The 25,253-nt window shown below is 39.2% G+C and overlaps 1 protein-coding gene across 4 annotated transcripts in view; it reads right to left on the reverse strand.

Annotated features, from left to right (window-relative positions):
• The window catches only part of Stat4 (signal transducer and activator of transcription 4), a 116,457-nt gene extending 91,560 nt beyond the window's left edge, over positions 1-24,897 (reverse strand). For 3 of the 4 annotated variants that reach the window (XM_090354502.1, XM_090354501.1, XM_090354500.1), the window contains exons 1-4: positions 24,797-24,897; positions 23,882-23,988; positions 4,051-4,179; positions 1,388-1,532 (exon numbers count right to left, since the gene is read on the reverse strand). In XM_090354502.1, coding sequence (XP_090210628.1) covers positions 1,388-1,532; positions 4,051-4,178 — 273 coding nt within the window. In that variant the 5' untranslated portion in view covers position 4,179; positions 23,882-23,988; positions 24,797-24,897. Of the gene's footprint in view, positions 1-1,387; positions 1,533-4,050; positions 4,180-6,956; positions 7,253-23,881; positions 23,989-24,796 lie in introns of those variants that run through there. The other variant, XM_090354503.1, reaches the window with a different exon arrangement.
• Between the last annotated feature and the right edge of the window lie 356 nt (positions 24,898-25,253).

Here is a 25,253-nt window from a genome sequence, read left to right on the forward strand (position 1 = left end):
TTAATAAGGACAAAGAAACACACCAACAAATCAAAGCAAGTCTGGATAAGTGGGACTGCATAAAACCGAAGAGCTTCTATATGGCAAAGGACATAGCTAGCAAACTAATTAGAAAGCCTACAGAGTGAAAGAAGATCTTCACAAACCAGACAACAGACAAAGGCCTCATATCTAGAATATATCAACAGCTCAAAAAATCACTCCAAAACTAATCTCCAAAGAAACAACCATCCCATTAAAAGATGGGCCAAAGACTTCAACAGAGTCTTCTCTGAAGAAGAAATAAAAATGGCCTATAGACATATGAAGAAATGCTCCACATCTCAGGCCATAAAAGAAATGCAAATCAAAAAAATCTCTTAAGATTCTACCTCGCTACAGTTAGAATGGCCATGATCAAGAAATCTAATAACAACAGATGCTGGAGGGGATGTGGCCAGGAGGGATCACTACTACACTGTTGGTGGGAGTGCAAACTCATTCAACCACTATGGAAAGCAGTATGACAGTGCCTCAAAAGACTAAACATAGAGCTCCCCTATGACCCAGCAATTCCACTACTTGGCATTTACCCAATCGTCTCGAAACAAGGACATAGTAAATCCACTAGCACAACAATGTTCCTTGCAGCACTATTCACCATAGCAAAGATATGGAACCAACCCAGATGTCCCTCAGTTGATGAGTGGATCAACAAGTTGTGGTATTTGTACACAATGGAATTCTATGCTGCTGTCAGAAAGAATGACATCGCCCCATTTGTTAGGAAATGGAAAGACTTAGAAAAAATCATATTAAGTGAAGTAAGCCAGATTCAAAGGAACATAGGCTCCATGGTTTCCCTCATTTGTCATAACCAGTAGAAACCTTGGGCTCTCCTAGCAGAGATTTACAATAGAACAAAATTTAGATACATAGGGCCATATAGTATGGCGCTAAATGAAAGGACCTCGAGGATATAGAAACAAAAGCCATAAAGTGAGTGCTTGTTATTCTTAATGTACTATGTTATCTCTCATCTCTTTTGCTGTCCCTTGGTTATCTCATCTGCTTACAGTATTTCACCTTGTTATCTGATATATTGTATATATGCTTGATGGGTTACTTGAAATTGGATAAGGAAGAGGGGAAAACAAGATGAGGGGCGGGGTTGGGGGGAGGAAAATGGGGACCTTGGCATGAGAAAGGATATCAATGTTTGTGAAGTAATGTATCTTCTATCTGGTGAATATAATGTAACCCTTCTATTAATTACAATAAAAAATATGAAAAAATCTAGATTTCATATATTAGAAAAAAAATCACCTAAGGATGCTCCTTTGATTCTTTTACTAAATTTAAGCCGTATGTACACAAATATTTTGAAAGAAGAAGAATGCATTCTCACCTGAAGAACTTTTCTAATTCTTTTTAGATTGTGTATCAAGAGCAGGTTTTTCTCTTTAGAAACACGACCTAATTGTTCATCCAGTTGTATTAATAAGTTTTGGAGGAGAATTGTTGCCATGGTTTCATTGTTAGAAGCTGCCTCCCTAAAAAAATAAAAGTGTTATTACTCACCAGGAGAAGTCTTAGTAATATATCTACTTTTTTGCAATGTGAATTTTAAAATGTTAAGACTGTTCCACACAGTGATAACCACCTAGAGGTTTGTGAAATCGCACATGAAAAGATTCAACAACACTTATCATTCAGAAACTGTAAATCAAAACTATAGATATTAATTCACATTTATTAGGATGCCGATTGTCAAAACCAAAGAAACAAAACAAAATAGACAATAAATGTTGGCAAAGATATTGCAAAATGGAAACCTTTATTACTGATGAGAATGTAAAATGGTACTGCCACTGTGGAAAACAGTATGTCTGTTACTCCCAATATTAAACATAAAATTACAATCAGAGCCAACGATTCTACATTTGGATATGTTAACAAAAAAATTGAAAGCAGTGATTCAAACAGTAGATATGTGACTAGCACTGGTCATAGCAACTTTATTGCCAATAGCAAAGACAAAGGAAAAACAACCCATCAACCCACATCTCCATTGACAATGAATGGATTGAAAAAAAAGTGGTGAATAGTTAAAATCAATGTTATTTAACCTCAAAAGTGTGTCAGGCCAGGAGTTTGGCCTAGTGGTAGAGTGCTTGCCTAGCATGCATGAAGACCTGGGTTCGATTCCTTGGCACAGCATACATAGGAAAAAGCCAGAAGTGGTGCTGAGGCTCAAGTGGTAGAGCACTAGCCTTGAGAAAGTCCAAGGACAGTGCTCAGGTCCTGAGCTCAAGCCCAGGGTCAGCAAAAATAAAAAGAATGCCAGTGGCTCATGACTGTAATCCTAGCTACTCAGGAGACTGAGAGCTGAGGATTGTGGTTCAAAGCCAGACTGGTCAGGAAAGTCTATGAGACTCTTGACCAATAATACCTGCCAACGATAGCTGGAAGTAGAGCTATAACTCAAATTGAGCCAAAAAAGCTCTGGGATAGCATCCAGGAACTGAGTTTAAGCCCCAGACCTGGCACAAAAAGAAAAAAAAACAGATAAATTCAATAACAGCATGAATCAATCTGGAAAGCACTAGACCAAGTGACCAATGAACTACTACTTCAAAACATGATGTTAATGGAGTATGCTTTTGCTTATTTGAAGTAGCTAACGTAGTCAAATACATAGAAAAAACAAACAAACAAAATGGGACTGTCAGAGACTGGGGTTGGAAAATAGGAAATATAGTTGCATGAGTACAGAGTTTCAGCTGGGGAAAATGAAGTTCTGTGGTAAACAGTGTGATAATTGCACACAAATGTGAATATACTGAATGCCACTGAACTGTAAACTTTAAAATCACAATAAAAAGAGGATTGGAAAGTACTCAGTGTACCCATGGGAAAAGGGAAGCAGAAAATGTGAAGGGAGTCCTGGGTCTAGGGGAAGGGACAGAAAGCCTGGGGAGAATGATGGAAGAGTTGACTCTGCAAAGGAAGCACTGTACTCGTAGATGGACATGTTCAATCATAACCCCCTCCACCACCTTGTGAAGTGCAGAAATAAAATGAAATTATAACAATAATCATAATTGAACCAAAAAAATTCAACATACAAGGTGAACAGTGCTTTTATGATTCCTGCATAATTTCACATCAAAGAACTCCTCAGAGGTGGTCCAGTATAGTCAATAGTAGCTTATCACCTGCCTTGAAGTTGTTCCAAGAGTAAAGAAACAAAGGCCAGGAAAGGAGACTATTGAGAATACAAATCCATTAGATGGCTAGCTGGGGCAAGATAGGGGATGTGCTGGGGGTAGGGAATGAAATCTTCCTAGAAGATTTACCACATTCAGTCTGTGGTAAAGACTTAACAGTTTTGCTTCTTGGTTAAGACAAAGTATTCGGGGAGAGTTGATTTATACAAAAACAATACGTCAAAATCACTAAGGTTTCATCTATACAAAGGGTAACTGTTCTTTTTTTCTTCGCTTTTGTGCTGGTCCTGGGGCTTGAACCCAGAGTCTGGGTACCATCTCTCAGAGGGTTTTGGGTTTGGTTTGGTTTTTTTTTTTTTTTTTTTTGGTTTTGCTCCAAGTTAATACTCTACCAGTTGAACTACAGCTCCACTTTCCACTTTTTTTTTTTTGCCAGTCCTGGGCTTGGACTCAGGGCCTGAACTTTGTCCTTGGGTTTTCTCAAGGTTAGAGCTCTACCCCTTGAGCCACAGCACCACTCCTGGAATTTTTTTCTACGTATGTGGTACCAAGGAATTGAACCCAGGTCTTCATGCATGCTAGGCAAGCACTCTACCGCTAGGCCAAACTCCCGTCCCCACTTTCCACTTTTTAAGCAAATTTTTGGAGATTAGAGTCTCGTGGATTTTCCTGCCGAGGATAGCTCAGTTCTCTTCTGTTAAGAGAGCCTTTAAATCCCTGAAGAATTCTTCACCTGAAAAGAATTTATCTACTGAGTCAAATGCAGATCATATAATAAATCCACAAGGACAGAGCATAAAGCATTTGTACATTAACTTCTAGGGAAAATGTTCAAACCTACCAGTCTTGATTTTCAATCCACTGGGCCAGCAGATGTCGTATTTCCATAGGAAAATTGTCATCATAGAATTGATCTACTTGCTCCAAGAACTTGATTTCTAACTGTTGGACTTGATTCCATTGAGACATGCTATAAAAAGAAGGGGTAAAATGACAGTTTTTAAACATTGTTGATTGGCAGTAATTATATGTGCTTCCTTGCTAGACAACCACTTGACCCACACTGCGGGCCTTTTTTATTTTACTTTATTTTTGAGTTAAAGTCTCATACTTTTGCACCAAGCTGGCCTGAAACCACTCCTCTCTGCCTCCAGAATAACTGGGATTACAGGCACGAACCACTTTACTCAGCCCTAAATTCCTCTACTTTTATAGATATTCAAAGAAGACAAGACAGTCCTCTATGTTTTCATAAGTTATTTCTAATGAACAAGGTCGTTTTTCTTCCTCTGCTCCCAAACATGTTTTCTTGCTTGTTTTGTTCCCCTGCTTCAGGAAGCTGTCCCCCCAAAACCTGATATAGAATGTGCTCTGTATAGGAATCTGTGTTCTCAACCAGCTACTCTCAACTTGTCCCTACTACACTGTTAGAATCTGAATGACTTGTAGACACACACACACACACACACACACACACACACACACACACAACATTGATTATAACAACCAAGACTCTCCTAAAACCTCTATTTCATGAAAATGCTCAAATTATTTTTTCTTTATTTCAGATTTTTCTGGTTTCTAGAGTCAGGTTAATACTCCTAAATTCTGGTAGGATTCTGTGTTAGCTTCTTGAAGAATTTCCTACATTTCTTTTCATGGGTTCTAGTTCTATCAGTTCAAAATGTTTCTAAACTAGTAAATATATTTACCTCCCTGGTGATCTACTATAATTATGCAAGGACTGATACATGTCTGGATAGTACTTTCTAGCACCTTTAAGTAACCCTTAAGAGGAGAAGCCACACTTGACACATATTTGACATCTTGTCATAAAACAAAAAATACCTGTTTCCCCCACATAACCCAGCTCCAGCCATGTATACAAGCTGTGGACTCATTCTTGAACTCCAGAAAACTTACACGATGTCGTCACCTAAAATTACCATACTTCACTTTCTTTAGATGTAGAATTTTTACTGTTTTTTTTTCAGAAATAGTAGTTCAGAGAAAGAAACTTTCAGATTAGCAGTCACAACAATATTTCAACATATTATAAAGAAAAGCTAAGGTTTACTTATGCTTCTACAACAATCATGACAGTAAGTTTCATAGATGCATTCTTCAGGTTTCATAATGAACCATTTTTGAGCATCTTTTGCTTGAGATCTCAGTAAGTCATCGAAAACCATAGAAAGAACACTGTTGCCTGATGGTTTGTTAAAGAGAAAGCAAGTGAGGGAAAAAAACCAACTTTATTTGCATATTACTTTAAATTTGTCAAGCCTTTGCACACTACCGTGGTGCTAGGTGTAATGCAGGCAGCTCAACAAATGTTATTACATGAAGAGAGACTGGCATTCTTGTTATGAATAGGTAATTGGGTTGGAAATATTCTGTTTTAAAAGTTAAAACATAAACCTAAGGACCAACCAGATAAAATGACTTCTGCCCAAGACAGGAGGGCTATACATTACACAAAAAACAGGAATATTTGTTTCTACACTAATATCAACATTGCCCTGCTGTAGCTCTGCCACTTTATTCTAGATGCTGACAGCAGAGAACAGAAGCTGAAAATTGCTTTTCAATTTTAACTCTACTTTTGTGAAGTCCTGGCTATGATATGGATGAAAAATCTGTTTTCTAAGGAAGAGTTAATCTATCTTAAAGCACTCTGAAAACCTGAAATTCCTTTTCAAAAAAAAGTCAGAGCTGAAAGGGGGAAAAATAAAGTGTTAACCTAAGACATTCTTGTTTGGCGAAGTCTGGAGAAATAGATATAGTTAGGCTTCCTGCAGGGCTGTGTGTTCTCTTTTGTGAAGGGTGAATTCTCTGTGCCAAGACAACTACCCAGCTTCTGAAAGCTGGATGCCTGTCTGTTTTGGGGGTGGGGAGGTACTTGGTTCGATCTTTTGAAGGCTCTCAGACCCTTGGCCTCTCAGATCCTCTCAAAGGAGATAGAGATAGCTTGCCCTAAGATCGCTCTTATCAAAAACCACAATCACCCAATACCCTCATAGCAGGCTAGCAGGCTTTTTTCTGAAGCTCTTATAAGCCAAATTCATGTCAGACTCTGCCAGCTCTAGCACTGGCCAAGAAAGTGAAGAGGGGATTCCTTTCAGACCTGGGGACCCATCTCTGGGGACCCATCCCCTAGCCCCCTGACTCAGCCTCCTTAGCTTTGAGTGGGAACCCCTGATGGACAAAAGGATCCATCTTTCTTTATACAATCATCCCTCCTTGTTCAAATGAAGCCAGACACAAAATTCTAAATGCAAAGCACAACCCCAGCTTCATACTGCAGCCGCAGATGCTCCTAAGTAGAGACTCTGCCAAGATGAGTCTGCCCAGTTTAACTTACCTGGCTCTCAGACCAGTCCCCACAGTGCAGCCCTCAAGTCCAGACTTCCTTCAGAGTCCACAGGACACAGCCAATGATGCCATGTCAGAAGGGGATTTGCATTTCTCCGCCCACTTGAGGCTTTCCTGTGCGTCAGTATCTGTCAGTATCTGAGTCCCGGGACTTTACTTGGGTAGGTTCCCACCCACTCTCTATTCTAGAAATGCTTTAAAAAAAAAAAAAAAAAAAGCTGAGCCACGCTGAAGGCCCTGTGCAGAATATCAGCTCCCCACTCTTGGACTTTCAACACCTCTAGGAAGAAGAAATTGGAGGATCAGGGACATAGCTCCTTTTTGCTCTTTCAGTGGTTTTCTTACACCACTCAGGGTCCTCTGCAAACTTACCTAGAGTTTGAGTCCTTGGCTCCCTGTGTTCCTTCTTTCAAAGTGCAAGCATCCTGGCTGGGCAAGCTCTGCGAGGGAAGCGGTGGGTAGCCAAGATCACGAGCCCTAAACTCAAAACCCTCCAAACTCATAGACACTGCAAACGTCTGAACTTTCCTCTGTTTCAATTGTAGCAGAGTCTGTGGGCTTGGAGAACAGCCTCATCCAGAGGAGGGGCCACCTCCTGTGTAAGTCATTAATGTCTGCCCTGATGGGCCAGCATCCTCCTACATTAGGGAGCTCTGTACCTGGTTGGGAAGGGAGAATGGATTCTTAGACCTCTGTGACATGGGTATGGTTCTAGAATCACAGAGCTGTAGAAAGCTTTGGTCCCATCAGCGTCTATGGCCTATTTCATAGTTGGAGAAACTGGGGGCCAGAGACATGGCCAAGTTACCTCACTGGTCTTTTCAATTCATCTACTTAGAGTTGCATGTTAGTTCTTGGGAATGAAGTGAGCGTTCTATAAATAACCCATAACATCAAGGCAAAGGAAGACAAGCACATAGGAAGTTCCGTGTGATCACACATGCCTACAACAATACACACAGGAAAAGCCCTGCCCCACCACTCTCTGACCACAGAAGTGCCACACAGATATGCCCCTGAGTTCTTCTCTCCAGGTGGCATTGTTACCATGTACTTCATTTCCACCACACCTCCTACCCCCACAAAGCCAATCAACTCTTCTGTCCGTTTTATATTACTCTAAGTGTACTATTCAGATTAGCCCAGTAGTCAACTTACAAGTGTAGAGGTACTTGTTTTATCCCCACATGAAAAAATGTACCTACATCTGGTTATTCTATCATAACTGGAAGTTTCCTCTTCTAGCCACTGTCTATCCTGCTCCCTAGCCTTGGTACTCAAACTCCAGTTCATCTTGGTCCCAACCTATTAGCAGAAACTTTTGTTTCCTATAAGGAACCCAGGATGTAACCCATAACCCAGTCTGAGGTCTTCTGCTGCCTAGACCAACCTGTTCTGGTTCATTATTCCTCTCCTTTACCTGGAGAGTCCCCTCCCAACTTGTCCACGTATTAAAATCCTGTCCTTGGTGAAGCCTGTCCTGCAATCCAGAGCAATTTCCTCTGACCCTCCATTGCTACCACACTTCTTGCCCAAACTAGCTCTGTCTAAGGAAAATAAAATGTATGACACACATGGATTTTAAAACTGTTCGATAACTGCATTTCAGAGGGAAAAGGAGCAGATGAAATTAACTTTAGTACTACAAATGCTCGATGGATACATGAATGCTAACATTTTGGTGTAAAGATGTACAAAAATTATTAGCTACTTTGAATTTTTTAATTTCATACTAAATCACTTCAATCTAGTGGGTATTCTGCAGCACTTGGAACCATCTCTGTTCAGATGGGCTGTATTTCAAGTGCTGAAAAACCACGTTAGGCTGGTGGCTGTCACACTGGATGGCACAGGTGTAGACCACTCCTTCGACACTTTTCACTTTCTGGGCATGTGCAGCCATGCTGGTCTGGAACGCCCTTGTCACAGTAATGCGTAATGATTGGGTGCCTGGGACAGTTTTTTCTCTTTCTCCTCTGAGGATCTCACCTAGAGATACCTCCAGCTACTCTCAAACTGTCCTAAGATACTGCATACTTTCAAAAGATTATTAATGATACTTACCCCCCCCCAGGTTCTTGCATGTTATTATTCTTTGGGAATTTTCAGTTTACCACATGAAAACTTAAGTCTGGCTGGACTCATGACTATAACCCTCGCTACTCAGGAGAGTGATAACCAGAAGGTAATGACCACTACAGGAAGAAAAGCTTCTATGATCTTGTCTCCAAAATGACCTGCAAAAAGCCAGGTTGAAGGCACAACTCAAATGCTAGAGTTCTAGCCAAGCAAGTAAGGGGGAAAAAAATCTGGGAAAATGAAGTATTCATTCATTTAAAATTCAATGATATGGCCATTATGTTAAATGATATTTTATGAAAAAATAAGAATGCCTCCCAACATGAAAATATTATTGAAAAGAATGACATTTTCTTTTTTTGCTGGTATTTGGAATTGAATCTTACACATAGGCTTTACACATGATATGTGTTCACCACGCCAGCCCTCATTTATGTTTTTGAAATCTCTTTAGTATCTATCTTGAGAGAAGACAGCTGGATCTTAATATTTGCTTCTTCATTTAATCTGTCTTAAAATGACATTTTAGCACGCATCAACATAGTTGGAAAAGGAGGGTGTGTTATAATGGCCTTTTCAGACAAAGTGGTTCTTTTACGATGCTACCCTCAGGCTCAATCTGTTGTCATTTCCTAAGTGTTAGGTGCCCTACAGGATCTGAAACAGACTTCATATGTATGGTTACATTAGAATGCATTGGCTCACCTTGTGTTATACATGGAAATTACACCCACACATGATTTGGTGGCATATTGGTCATTTGGAAAATACTGGTGCACTGAGTGATGCAGGTTTTCCAAATGCTAAAACATTTCATATTGTAATAGCAGAAAATCTCAGTGGGTAAAATATCCCTGGCCTCATCAGAAAAGCATGCTGACTGAGTGCCTGGGAATCAGCAAGTCCATGAGCATAAAGTCTTCCTAAATTTTGGCTGGAAAGGTTTAATTTGTTATTGGCAACAGACAGTAAAGTAACAGGCTCACACTCACACAGCCTTACAAGTGTCATTCCTGCAGATGGCAATGATACCTGCGTATGTGAACTTCCTGTCTCATCACATGTCCTCAAGAGCTGAGATTCAGAAAAATGATTCATTCTTACCACCTCACAGGAACATTCTTCAGTTACACTGGTATTTTCATTTTTTTTCACAGGGGGGCTGGGAATGTGGCCTAGTGGTAGAGTGCTTGCCTAGCATGCATGAAACCCTGGGTTTGATTCCTCAGTACCACATACACACAAAAAGCTACAAGTGGCACTGTGGCTCAAATGTTAGAGAACTAGCCTTGAGGGGAAAAAAAGTGTCAAAGGACAGTGCCCAGGCTCTGACTTCAAACCCTCAGACTGGCAAATAAATAAATAAATATTTTTATGGAAATGTGTGATGAGGAGAAAAAAATCCAATAACTAATTATATCACTTGGTATTACCACCTTACTTCATGTGGAGGCACCATCAGTTTTAGCCCAAGTTGCTTGATTTCTCTGGTGCAAATATCAGCAAAGTAGAAAGGCAAAATGGCAAGTGTGAGGCCCTGATTTCAATTCCCAGCACTGACAAAAGGAAAGGTGAAGTTACCTCCACATTATAATAAAAATATATAGCATATGCAGACAACAGAGAACAGAAAACTTCTGCTATCTGTGATATGCTCTATCCACTGAAAATGCTCTACTTGCTTAGAGAACCACTTTTCCCTTCGTTGAAGAATTAAGTACTAAAATGAGTTCCCTATAGTTTCCCCAATTTGACCGTCCCCAAAATTCCTTTCTCCCTCTAAAAAAGGTCTTTATAATAATAAACTCTATACTTCAATTTTGTGGTTTAATTCTTAGAGGGAAATTCCAGATGATAGGCTTGCAGGAAACGAGATTTTTCATTCTTGTGAATCACTTTCTCACAACACAAGGTTGGATGAGTTACCCGAATTCACTTAGCCCCAAATGGCCTGTGTGTAGAAAATGGGGGTGTTATATTTCACATTGATTCAAAGATCTACTGTAAAAAATGAGCTAAAGGGGAATACTCTATAAATAATAGCTATTGGTAACAGAGTAATAAGCTGTGAGGAACTTTGGACATCACAAGATTAAACCCTTCCTTTCCCCCTAATTGTACAGACAGGAGAATGGTGATGGGGGAAAAGCAGGTCCAGAGAAGGAAACGGGGTCACACTGACAAATAACAATGATGTCCATGTCTATTCTCCTGGCTGTGCTGTTCACTATGCTGAGCAGAAGAGACGTGGCTGTCACTTTTGTTGTCAGCAAGAGAAGTAAGCCTGCTCTACTTTCTCTACATTCTTATACAAACCATAGAAACATGTGTTGTGTTTTACTTTTGTGATAGAACCTTGCTTCTCCCCCCCCATGCTGCTGCTGCTGCTTTTATGTTTATATTTTCCAGAGAAAGCAGATACCTTGAACTTGGATGCAGACCAGGCAAAATATGTACACACATAAAAACACATTGTATCTCCCAGTAGCATGTGCGAAGTAGCTAGTAAGTGACAGTCTGGTGTGGGTCTTATCAGCTCAGCTGTGTTCACCAAACTCGAATGGAATCTCATACAGAGTTTAATTTGCTTGTCTACCTCCAGTGACTGTGCTCCCTCTATTGACACCTCTGAGATATTGCAATACCCATTGCTATTCTATCTCCCAGTAATAACCACTTACGTGGCTCTAACTCCATGCCAGTCATGGTGCTGAGAACTTCATACACATTGTCTACCTAATCCTCACACTGCTCTATTATAGTATGCAGTCTTCTTAACACTCTAAATAGTCTACTTGTTACAGATGATGCTTGTACCCTCATCCTCCAGCCTCTCCTTGAATGCCTGGACAGTTAGATATATATGTAAAAGTTCTCAACATAAGCTGATCCAGATACATTGTCAAGAGAGTTACAAACTATTTGGAAACATTTTTGATACTCCTACTTGAAGGGTCTGTTTCTGCTCAGCCACAAATTATAAGATACAAAGCTTGGCTGAGTGGTACATGCCTGTAATTGCAGCTACTGAGCAGGCAGAGGTAGGAGAATAGTTGTCCAGAGACTACCAGGCAAAAAAATACGTGAGTATAATCTATGTGAAAAAAAAAACATTGAAAAGTCAAAAGGGATGGAAGTGTGGCTTAAATGATAAAGAACTTTCTAGCAATCTAGAGGCCCTGAGTTATATTCACATTACAAGGGAAAAAAAGAAAAGAGAAATGAAAAGGAAGGAAGGAATAGTATAGCATATTTGAATTATATGCTAACTATAAGTCAAAATGCAAAAAAAAATGTATTTGGACAGTTAATTGTCCACCTTATATCTCATAGATTTCTTCATGTACTGGTTTATCCTAATATGTTAAATTTGGGATCAGTACTAACTGCTATTTTTTTTCATGTTTCAATGCCCAGCCCAATGACCGGAATATAGCAGGCTTTCAAAGAATATGTACAGAACAGGTGGAAGGGCTCAAGGAGAGGTCTGTTGCATAGCCTCTCCCTGTCTGGAGAAGGCTTGCACTCTATCACCTGAGCTCCAGGGCCCCTTCCAGCTTATTCTGTTTTTGTGGTACTGAGGAATCAAACATAGGGCTTCGTGCATACTAGGCAAGCACTCTACCACTAAGCCATATTGCTAGCCTAGTACAAGATTTTGAACTCAGTGCCTCATGCTCATTAGACAGACATTCTACCACTTAAATAAAATCGTAAACCATTTTTTTAAATTTTTGATTAATTTTCTGGGACCTCATTTTTGGCCCAGGCTCGCCTGGGACAGTGATACCCCTAACTATGCCTTCTACCTAACTAGTATTATAGGTGTAAACCACCTCACCCAGCTTATTGGTTGAGATGAAATATAGTTAACATTTTGCCCAGGATGGTGTTCAGCCACCATCTTCCTAACCTCCACCTCCTGAAGAACTTGGGTTACATAAGTTACCCACTGATCTCTCAACTCTCTGAGAAAGGCTTTCACTCCCACCGCAGCTATCACTATTGTGGAAAATTATTCATTAAAATGGCTACGTTTTATATAAATAGTTGTATGGAGTCAATAGAACTGTTAGTGCACATCAATGTGACCCAATTAACAAATTAAGGGAAACAAATGAGCCTCCCTCCCATCCTGTTTGTCTCCATCACTCTCTTTTCCCCTCCTTCTACTCTCTTAGGATGAGTACTATTTTAGGAAAATATCTGGTAAACATGAAGTAGTTAGAAAAGATAAAGAAGACAGCTAAAGGACTCCACTTCAAGATTTATACAGACACAGGTGACCATGGAGCAAGCGGAAAGGAAAAAAGGAAGGAAAGAGGAAAATGTAATCTCAAGAAAGAAAAGGAGAGAGAGAGAAAAAAAACAGCATAAAACTTGCAACAAGATAGTATGTGAATTATTTCTAATAGGGGTGAAAGAGCCAGGTCTAATACCCCATACCAACTCAGTGCATATAACTCCTTTAATTCCCTGAGCTTCAAGAATGACCAATATTGCTTTTGTGTTAGAGGTACTAAAATGTGGTATATCTTTTCATATATTTATGTCTTCTTTGAGTTTTTCCCCCTGAACATCCAATTCCCACACATAGTTTGTTAAGAATTGTACCAAATTATTCCTTTTTGTTGATTGTAACATAATTTTTTAATTATATTTTTTTAAATTTAAAAAGCAATTATCTTTTGTGCATTGACATGGTCCCCAGTGATCTTACTAAATTTCTATCAGTTCCAGGCATTTTCTTGAAGGTCTTTGGAATTGTTTGAATACACAGTCATATTACTAGTAAATTAAGATTTTTATTTCTCCCTCTTTAATCTATCTTTGCAACCTTTTCATTTTTCTTGCCTTATTGCATTGGCTAGGTTTTTTTCCATGCAATGTTGGATAGGACTAAGGAAAGAGTTCATTTTGGTCTTGCTCTTTGTCTTAGCACAAAAGTTAACTCACCATCATCAAGTACCATGTTAGCTGTAAGCGTTTTAAATCTGTCCTTTATTGGGTTAAGAAAGGTTACTCCTGTGCCTGTTAGTGAGAGATTTAGTGTGGATTTTTTTTCTAATAGAAATACTTTTTTGCATCTGTTAGTGTGATTGTATATTTTTCTCTTGTTTAGGCTGTAAATATAATGAATTGCACTAGTTTTCAAATGTTAGACTACTCTAGTATTCCTAGACTAAATTTGACCTGGTTATTATTTATTACTCTTCATACATATTAGAAGATTTCATTTGTTTTTATATCAAAAGGGAACTTGTCATCTATTCATGATATTAATCTGTAGGGTTTTTTTTACTATATCTACATTTTTTATTGGGGTAATGTTGGTCTCAAAATGAGTTGGAGAATATCCTCTGGAAGAAATTGTGTGGAATTAGCATTATTGCTTCTGCAAATAGAATTAAAGAATGAAGCCATTTCTACTGAGAGGTTTCTTTGTGGATAATTTTCAAGCTGCAAATATTATTTTTAAATTAGAAATCTGTCCATATGGGTTGCTTAATTTTCCTTGAGTGTACTTTGTTATCTTCTCTTTTAAAGAACTCACTCTTTTTTGGCAGGGGGGACAGTCCTGGGGCTTGACTCAGGGCCTACATACTGTCCTTAAGCGTTCTCAAGGCTACTGCTTTACCACTTGAGCCACAGCACCACTTCTAGCTTTTCTTTTTTTAATGTGTATGTGGTACCAAGGACTCGTCCAGGACTTTGTGCATGTTAGGCAAGCACTCTACCACTAGATCACACTCCAGGCCCAGGAACTCACTCATTTTATCAAGGATGTTATTGCAGCCTCAAAATGATTCATATGTCCTTTATTCTTTAAGATATATTTAAGAACTATAATAATGTTTATACTCTCTATCCTGTAATTATGTCTTTTTTTCCCCTAGACAATCTGACCAGAAGTTGATCAATTTTATAGATCTTCTCAAAGAATAAGCTTTGGGTTACATTGATTCCCTGTCTTGTATTTCATTGATTTTCTTCTCCTGTCTTTCTTTCCTCTGTTTACTTTATTTCAATTTGCTTAAGGAGGAAACTTTAGGTCATTGACTGGAACTTTATCCTTTTCACTTCCTAACATAAGCCATATCTCGGATTTCAATTTTCTATGGAAGCTGTGTCTTACACATTTTGATAACTTGAATTTTAATTTTCACTCATTCTATCCAAAATATTTTCTAACTTTTTTCTTAAGAAACAAGTGCTCCATTTAGGACTCTCTTAGCAGAGGATCACAAAAGCTCAAAAGCTATGTACATAAGATCATATAGGATGAGACTAAAGGAAATGAACTCTAGGACATGGAAAGAAGAGGTTTATCTTTGTGATTATTGTTCTTAACATATTATGCTATTTCTTTTCTCTTTTTCCCCAGTTATGGTTAATCTCATGTGGTTACTGTATCTGATTTTGTTACCTGGTATATTGTATATGCATTTACTTGAAATAGGGAAATGAAGAGGGGAAAGCAAGATGATTGGGAGGGAGTGAGGGAAGGAAACAGGCACAAAAACATGAGAAAAGGTATCAGTGTGCGAGAAGTAATGCACCCACTACCTGTTGAATGTAACTGTAACCCCTCTATACATTACTCCAGCAATAAAATAAAATAAAGGAAAAAAAAGAAACAAGTGCTCAGTTGAACCTCACTGCTAAGCATAAATGCCACAGAAGTTCAGAAGAGTGATTGGGTGGGCTGTATTGGGAGCAAGGCAAGAGATTAGCTTCAACACCAACACCACGGGCAGCAGCACGTCAACACCAGACGTAGAAACAGTGCCTTCGGGCTGGAGAAAGTAAGGTACTGCCACAGGACTCAACTTACCATATTTCAAGAGAGCAAGAAAATGGAGCCCCATGGTAAATCAGGCAGGATTGTTGTGCACTTGGTCCACTGAGCAAAAAAATGAATGATTGAGGAGAAACTCCTCCCATTCCTAAGAAGTGAGCCTGGATGCAAGACTGCATGTTATTGGAGGAAGGAGTTAAATTTCCAATAGTAAGGAGTCTTGAAGGACATGGAAGGAACTGGAGAGGCATCACTGTCTTCCTTCTGAGAATGGGTCGCCTAAGTACATCTGCAACTCTGACATGGATTCTCCAGGGCTGGCATCAACTTAGGTAAGAGGTTTATCAGCCCAAAGATGATGTTCCTCTGCTGAACTGCTGGGAAAAAGAGGGTGGGAAGGGGCTGGGTGAACTGTACAGGGTGTGAAGGAGGAGGCGAGTTAAGATGAGGCCCCAAGGGCTTCAGATGAGTGAGCTCCTAGAATGACTCTAAAGTGATACGAAGATAACGCAGTCAGCATTCAAAACAAAGCTTGAGAGCTTCTTCGTGTAGAAGTGTTTGATTTCACACCCGGGCCATTGCCAGCGGATTGTTTTTCTCTTCATTTACTACCTCCATGATCTTTTTGTGCAAGTTTTTGGTGTTATGCTAGATCCGCGCAGTGGAGACTCCTTTTGCACACAGTCAAAATGTAGAGTTTGGAAAATGGAACGTTTCCATAAAATGGAAAGCTCCATTTTAAGGATTGTCAATTTTATCACATAAATGACTGGTACTGGTCACATACAGGATTCTTCCCTAGCTGGATCCAAGACCAATACTCTAACCAAGCACTAGAGGACACTATTCGCACATGGATACCAGCTCACCCTCGAGCTGGAAAGCAGAGACTGCTTTATGGTTTACTTTCCTACTCCTTCCTTTCACATTTAAAGAAGACAGGTATTATTCGCTAGCCTTTGGTCATCTGTGTTAATGTAATAGCTCTTTCCTGAGACATCACAGGCTTTACAGAATTAATAAACTAGACCCCATCAATTACATTGGGTGTCCTTCACACCAGGAAAAAAAGAGGGGGTGTGTATAATAATACTTATGTCAAAGCATTATGGAGATGTTCTTGGATTTGTTTGATTCAAAGCATTATGGAGATGTTCTTGGATTTGTTTGATTTGTCTAACTATAGTAATAGTGACATTAGACAGGTTCATAACTTGGAAATCGGTTGGTGGTTAGTTTAAATAAAATCTTTGGGCCTTAAGTATTCAAATTTGCAAACCCACCCAGCATGTTGTTGCTAAAAGACATCTAAGTGAAGATATCGAATTCATACAACAAAGGCCCTGAATAGACAGGGGATTGCCCCTTCCAGGTTGCTACTTTTAAAATATTTTCTTTGAATAATTCTAGAGCCACCACTGCTTGTTTGTGAGTTGGATTTTTTCAGAGAACTTTCTCTAATTGTCTAAATCACTTCAAAAACAAAGCATGGCTCTTCTATATTCTTTGTTCTGCCTCCAATGGCCAGAAAAGTCAACAAAATCAACGGGCGGGAGGAGGGGGGGAATGTTATTTATTAAGCTCTGGTGGCTATGTAAGGATAGATGGATGGAAACTAGGATAGTAGCATGGAGGCTTCCTAAGAGCTGGGGTTCACCTTGCAGGTTCTCTATGGACTAAGGCAGCTTGTCCTGTCTGGCCCTGTCAGAAGAATCTAGCTTGTCAGCTATTGCATGAGCCTTTGACGTAGCTGAGGGCCCAGGGGTAACTTGTCCTACCAGCATGTGCTCTTCTTGCATACACTGCAGTGCCCTGTCGGAAGCAAGACAAGCTTAACTGGAATGTCTATGAAAAAATATTTAAACGAAACCAGAAACTGACATCAGAGGGGCTGACTGTGGTCCCTGTGTTTATATTTCTTTTTTGTTAACATAGGTTAAGCCTACAAAGTGAAAGGTTTCATTGTGATACTTCCATGTGATGTACTTTGATTCCATTTACCCTTCTATTTCTTCTTCTATTCCCTTCCCCCCACCCACCCCCAATTCTTTTGGAAGTTCTCTTGCATGTTCTTGAAATGGATTGCATTCTGCCATTGTGTTTGTACCTCTAATTTTCTGTACCACTGCCAGGAAATTCCACTGGATGCTACTTAAAAATTAAAACAATGGTTCACATACAGAGGTTGACAAAGGGGAGAAATGATTAGATCACCCAGTCAACCATTGTTCTAACAAAGGGCAGCCTTACCAGATCAGGAATCTAACACTTCTCTAAGGCAAAGTGCCAAGTAGAAAAGCTCCACTGACTCCATTGTCCTCTCCAGCAGTACTGACAGAGCACGGAATCTGTTTTAGTTGGCTGTACTCATGCCCTACTTAGTTCTCTAAATGTAAGCTTCCAGCACAGTGTGGGTCTTTGCTCTGGAGATAAGAGGTAGAGTAAATACTCTGGTAGAAGGCAGTTACCTCTTGTAAATGATGCCTGCAGTAAACTCAAGGCCAGGTGACCACTGAGGACACTCTCATGAGACAAGGAGAATATAGACTCTGAGCCCTGTCTGGAGTCTGTCACCGTTGCTGTGAACTGTATTATGTAAACTTTCACTCAGAAAGGGCTATTGTCTCAGCCTTATTTGTTCACCTGGTTGAATTTATTCAATAGCACAGCTGAAACACTGGGTTTCTTAGCCCTAGACTTCAGTCTTTGTGATCACTGAAAAGTCTTCCTTGTTCTTGAACATGTGTTTGTTCTTTCTAGGGTTCTAATTATGGCTAATTTAAATTCTCAGTGTGGGGGCGGGGAAACTAGAACTCTTTGGGATGGCAGTCACATTCCCATCTTACTTTGGACTCTCTTGTCAAGAATATAAAAACCTCAATTCTGCAACACTTCTTTGTTGTTGTTCTTGGTTGTGGGGCTTGAACTTAAGTGTCTGGGTGTTGTGTCCCTCAGCTTTTCTGCTCAAAGCTAGTAGTGCTCTACCACTTTGAGCCACTGTTCAATTTCCAGTTTTCTGGTAATAAATTGGAGTTAAGAGTCTCATGGACTTTCCTGCACAGGCTGGCTTCAAACCTCAAGCCTTAGATCTAAAGTCTCCTGAGGAGCTTGAATGTCAGGGGTGAACCCTGGGTGTTTGGCACTTCATTCTTTGTAGTGAGCTTTGCGTTGGACTCCTAGAAGGACCTATCACTTTCTGTACTTTTTCTTTGGACTTGTAAGAGGTAGGACCATGTAAGCAGTGGCCTCTTACTCTGCCTATGAAGATGTTATCAGGCAGCATATGACTGATTTGATAACAACAACAACATATGACTGTAGATATGTTCGTATGGAAACCTTTGTACCCCTGGACTTCTCAGGTAACCTAGCAAATAAATTTCTTCCCCACCCCTATTTAAGCTACTTGAAATTGAATTTTGGTCACAAACAACTAAGCTAAAGCCTGCTGGACTTGTGTAAAATAGCAATAGCGTGTGGACAGAGAGCCAGAAAGAGAGCAAGAGGCTGACTGAAGACTGTTTACAAAGGAGCCACAGTCAAACACGTGCAGAAGGATGACTTACTTCTCAGAGTGCTTGCTGAAGGGCTTGAAGTTTTCTCCGGGCTACATGTGTTAGTCTTTAACATTTTGTGGAGGACTGAGGAAGTGCCAGCACACTGGGAAAAAAGCCAACACAAAATACAAGGGGAAAATACAAGGGGAAAAGACTTCGTACCAAAAGAACATATTAAAGACCTGTAAACTTAACTTTTATAGCAGGAGTAAAAACTGTCACAGTGAATAAATAATATGAATAGCATAAGGTATGGGCCCAAGACCAGCCTAATATTTGAATCCATTAGTAAATGATAATGTATAAGTATCTGTGGATTAAACCTGGGGCTACAGGTCCCTGGCAGAACAATGCACACAGACCAGCCCAAGAAACTATGTAAGCCTGTGTCTTAAGGTAGAAATAAGGCAGGGGAGGGACCAGAGTAGGAGCCTGGCTAAGAACCAAGTGTCTAAAATTAAGGAAATTAAGATAGTCCAAGATGGTAAAGCATTTCAGTCTCTTAAAAAATGAATTTCCAGGGACAGAATTGTGAACATTATTTGCTTTCTTTGGGACAAAAAGGTGACTGTTTTTTAGCAGTACCACTTCATTCCTTGTTCATTGCTTCAGTCTTTACTTACTACTTACTGAAAGTCTTAAACAACCTTCAGAAAATAACAATGATAGACAGTTGATTAGATAGCTCCCTAATGATAACAGTGATATTAAAACGCTTGTTGTTTGGGTGGTGATACTGAGCTTTGAATTCAAGGCTTCATGCTTATAAAGCATGTGTTCTACCACTTGGGCCACACCCCCAGACCTGGAAAGCATTTCAGTTATGACATAATCACTACTAATTTTTCTGTAAAATTTCCCTAAAGAATAACAGTTAATGTGTAACTAGAATTCTGATTGCATCTTTTCCACTACTTTGAAGTCTTAGAAATAAGCTAAGAAGAAAATTAAGAAAAAATGTAATATCTTCAAATAGCCCCTTTTATTACTATTTATCTACATATTTTTCCTTTCCTGACTTTAAAGTATTATTCCAGCCTGACCTAAACATCCTTCATTTCTGTAAATACTGTTTTAATTTCTGCTTTATACAATTTTGATGAACTATTGCTATCCTGCTCTTACCAAGAAAGAGTGCTATATTTTATCTGCAAATTGTTTAGTTTTGTCATGATCAGAAATAAAACATATGTATGGAGAAAAGATTGTCTTTGTCTTTTCAGGGTCTACATCTATTTTTTACTTTCCTAGTACATCAGTAAAATGTTATTCTTGAACACACATTTTTACATCACACTCATTTTCTGTGCATTTCCATTACTATACATGTTCTTTTGCAGAACTAATTAGACTTTATTTGAAGATCTCTGGAAAGCTTCTGTATCTTCGCTGAGCTTTTGTTTCTAACAAGAGCTTAATATAAAGCATTCAAGTTGAATAAACTTTAAGCAGTTACTAAAACACTTCCTTACAGCTGTATACAGGTGGTGGTTTATTTATCTATCTGTTCAGTTCACTATGCAGTGTTAACGTTGAACAACCTCTGTAGTACATTAAAACCAGGTTAGATACCAGTTGATACAAGGTATATTCACTGCCTTTAGATTTGATCCTTCTTGCTGGAAAGAGACAAATTTTAGTGTTTTATATTTGTATCTCAACAGATGTAATTTATTATTCATCTTAGATATTTGAACACATTAAAGAAGGCTGAAGATGAACGCTGTGGGACAGTTAGAATTTTTTTAATAAGACTTGATTGGTCTTACTGCCTCATGCCTATGATTCTAGCTACTCAGGGGCTGAAATGTGAGGTTGTATTCAAAGCCAGCCTTGGCAGGAAAGTCTGTGAGACTTTTATCTTCAATTAACCATCAAAAAGTAAAATAAATACATTTTAAATGGAGCTGTAGCTCAAGTAGTAGAGTGCTAGTCTAGACCAACAAGACCTAAACCCTGACATCAAACCCTAGTACCGCAAAAAATAGATAAATAAATAAATACAACTAAAAGACATTAGAAGTGAAAGGAAAGACCAGGCATGGTGTCTTTGGAATTGTTTCCTCCTTCAACTGTGTTGGGGATTGAACAAAAGAACTTGAACTTGCTAAGACAAGTATCTAGTACTTGATCTATGCTCCTAGACAATTTTCCCTAGTTTACTTTTCAGAAAAGGACTGCTCAAGATGCATTATATTCATAAGCTGCTTTGCTAAATGACAACTCATTTGTACAACTAAAGATGATAAAATATATTTTGAAAGAGAGAGAGAGAGAGAGAGAGAGAGAGAGAGAGAGAGAGAGAGAGAGAAAGGTCTTTTGCTTTTGCCTTAAAAGTTGGCCTTCAACCTATCTCCCAAGTAGCTGGGATTACAAGCATGTGCCATTATACCCAGCTATATACAAAGGAATTGGATGTGAACTCACACGATATTTTTTACTGGAACTGTCGAATTCACATTGCATATGCATTTAAATTTTAGCAGAATACTGTAAACTATATTAATATTCAGAATTCAAATTTTATACTCTCATTGTCATTATTTTAAGTAGTTGTACAAAGGAATTACCATTAAACGTTTCTGTTTTTGAGTACAATGAAATTAGCTCCTAAGATTTCTACTTCTTTCTAAACATTTTATCTCTTAAGAGTTAAGTTAAAACAATGAGCATTTTCCCCCCAGTCTGGAAGGAAATACACTTCACAGTAATAAGTCCCTGTTTCTCTAAAATTCCACAAACCAACTCCAATACCATTAACATTGGCACTTTTTTTTGTCTACACTTCTTTCAAAAGTAAATAATAGTGGCAACAAAAAGCAAAATTTGAGTCTAATCTGCTTGAAGTGCAAGCCAGATTTGTTCTTGGTTTCCCAGCCAAAGTGGGAAAAGAGGTTAGCCAGTTACAAGCCCTTCAACAGTGCAGAAGAGCGAGGAGGGGAGAGCTTTGAAATGAAAGCCATACGTTTTGGTAGAAAGCGGCTCCAACTGGCACATGATTACTGAGTAGGCATTCTGCTTCTAATATGATTTGGACAAACACAGGAAAGCCTGCAAGTATGGCTGGAGAATTGCTTCCTTTCCAGCAAGAAAGAGAGCAGCATCTGATGGCATCTTTCTGGACATCACCCAAATTGGGGCTTTGAGGGGGTTCTCAGTTTTATAGCCTAACAGGAAATCCTTTTCTTTCCCAGGAATTCTCTCTAGAGAGAGAGGCTTTGTGTAGAATTTTCCTGAATCGAATGAATGTCAGCACATTCCCAGCCAGATTGTGATTCTATTCTTATCAAATGAAACTGACCTCCCTGTCCCAGCATGCTCTCTGGTTCATCCCTGTGATTAATTTCAAGTGTGTAGTAAAGCTGTTTCTAGATGAATTGCATAGTCCACTCCAGATGGCAAATACTATATTAATGCACCTCTGGATTCTCCTCATCTTTGGGAGGGCTCATCAACTAGCTTACAAGAATGAGGGTTTAAAACTAGTTGGCTTGCAAATAACTCGGCATCCTACAAATTGCTATACCCAAACCAGCCTTTCTCTGTTCATATGACAGCGATTCATTCCTTTAGACTCATTTGCCATCTGATACCATCAAGGCAAAACCACCACCAAAATGAACATGCTTACCATATCATTCGAAATTTTATGGTAGTTTTTCTGTCAGTGGAAACAACTAAGAGTTCTAGGAGTCTCAGAATTGAAGTCATGGTTGGCCACTGGAGATCTCTGAGGTATTTTCCCTGACCTACGCTACTGAACTTCTCCCAGGGAATAGAAATTTCAGTCTATTTGTCATCACGGTCAAAGGGAATGAAATGTACAAAACAAAAACTGCACAAAAATTGTTCTTCGTGTGTGTGTGTGTGTGTGTGTGTGTGTGTGTGTGTGTGTGTGTATTTCTGCATCCGTTCTTTATGTGAATGCCAATTTTTCTCCTTAATCCTCTGTTGGAGGCTCTAGATGGATCAGAAAAAAATACCCTTTCCTTTGTTTCTTATTTTATTTTCTTATTTTATTTTATGAGGTAGAGCCTTGCTCTGATTCCAAGGCCAGTCTTGCACTGCTGGGATCAAACAATCCTTTCTCCTCAACATCCTGAGTGAAGTTGGGAATATAGGTGGACACCATTTATACGGAAGCTGCTTGTAGTGTTTTGTTTTGTTTTGTTTTTTTAATTGAGGAGTGTTCTCTATCTATCTATCTTATTCTTGTATTAAAGTTTAGTTGAGTACATTTCTTTTTTTTTTTTTGACAATGTCCATTTGAGTAATGTTCTTAAGTTTCAAAGTGAAAAGAATGGAGATTGTTCTTCTGTGTACCTGCTCAGGGGTACAAACGCCCCCCACACAAATACTACTTTTCGGGCCAGGAGTTTGGACTAGTGGTTGAGTGCTTGCCTAGCATGCATGAAGACCCGGGTTCCATTCCTCGGTACCACATATATAGAGAAAACCGGAAGTGGTGCTGAGGCTCAAGTGGTAGAGCTCTAGCCTTGAGAAAGTCCAAGGACAGTGCTCAGGCCCTGAGCTCAAACCCAGGATTGTAAAAAAAAAAAAAAATACTACTTTTCCCCTTTGTAGTCCAGAACTACCATGCACAGGAGAACACTGCCCCTGCCCTCCAAGGATTTTGTGGAGATGTGAAGGAAAGTTTGTTTGGAGTTCCAGAGAATAGAGTGTGTGGTGGTGAATACGGATGAATACAAGATACAATGAATTCAGGTATAGAGTCTGGAGGCTGAGGAGGCAGAATCATAAACAAGCTAGCCTACTCTCATTGTAGACTCCCAGCGCTGAAAGCATTGCTTTCTTATTGCCTGCCATCTACAATATTAGTCCATAATGATATATATACTCACTGTGCCAGATGAGAAGAATAAGAGGAAGAGTTCCAGGGATGTTGGAAGAGTATTAATGATTACTTAAGTGAAGAAGGGACTCTGGACCAGAGGCAGATGAAAATGTCCTATGCAAAGCAGACAAGGAGACTTTGGTTAGAAGCACCCTGTAGTTTCATACTTTCAGCACCCCCTGCTGTAACTCCCAAAGCTTCTTCAAAAGTGATGAAGAGTCTCTGTGAGAATGCTAAGGGCTGCCCAAACCACAATAATCTGAGCTGCTAAGAGAATGGAGAGAGATAGTACTGGAGAGCTATGCTGAAGCATGATTGTTAAGCCTAGTGTTGAATTTACTAGAAGAGCAGTTATTTACAGCTCACAGAAAGAATCCAGCAGGTCAATATTATTGATGTGATGCATAAGGGAACCAAGACTCTAATAGCATCCATTCATTTGCCACAGTCACAAAGCTAGAAAATTGGTAGAGCTGGAATTTGAACTCAACATTCAAGTTTCCATTGCTTAAATTTCAAAGAGTAGGGAGCAGGAGGAATTTTATAGCTAGAAATGAAAAGATATATATATATATATATATATATTTGAGTAGTTGAAAATAATGTATAGTTGGATCATTTCAATACTCAAATGATTTGAAGGATTCATCGTCCCTTACATAAAGCTATATAGCCGATATTATGTATCCATAGTTTAGTTTCTTTTAAACATGTTAACAATAGAATACTTTCTTTGCAAAATTTGGTGAGGATATCCAATAAGAAAAACAACTGAAAGGAAATTTACTGAGACTGCTGTGGGGTGGGAGGCTCAGAAGAGAGCATCTTTTCTTTCTAACGTTTTTTCTAAAACTCAGGAAATCTATGACTCTTATGTGTGGCTCCAAATAAGTTTTAGAATCCTCAATATTTTTCTACATACCACTTCAGCGAGTCCAGGAAGCAAACAAATGCCATATAGTGGTGACAGTGGTGTTTCTTTGCCCAGATGGAATATTGTGTCTGGACAAGCCCTCAGCTACCTGGAAGGCCACCCCTCCATGTTGTCATGGATGCTTCTATGACCTAAAAGGCGGCAGAGTCCATCACAGATTCAGTTTAATGCTTATTGTAAAGGCCTCTTTAGAGAGGCCTGGCTTTGGTTCTTCCAGGCCAGACACAGAAGTAAAGAGCAAGGTTGAATCTTATTTGGGATGTGTGAGGTTACTGATCAGCCCCAAGAGATAATAAAGCCTTCCAGGAACAACACTCTGTTGCTGGTCTTCATTGATTTTAGAGTTTCTTTCCAAAAGAGATGAATAAAATCCTAAAATGATATACATCTGTTCAAACCAGATCTGTCTTATTGCTGGCACTGGCATCCCAGTTAAGGACATGGC

Source organism: Megascapheus bottae, chromosome 21, assembly GCF_031878675.1.
Source record: "Megascapheus bottae isolate mThoBot1 chromosome 21, mThoBot2.hap1, whole genome shotgun sequence".
Taxonomy (NCBI): domain Eukaryota; kingdom Metazoa; phylum Chordata; class Mammalia; order Rodentia; family Geomyidae; genus Megascapheus; species Megascapheus bottae.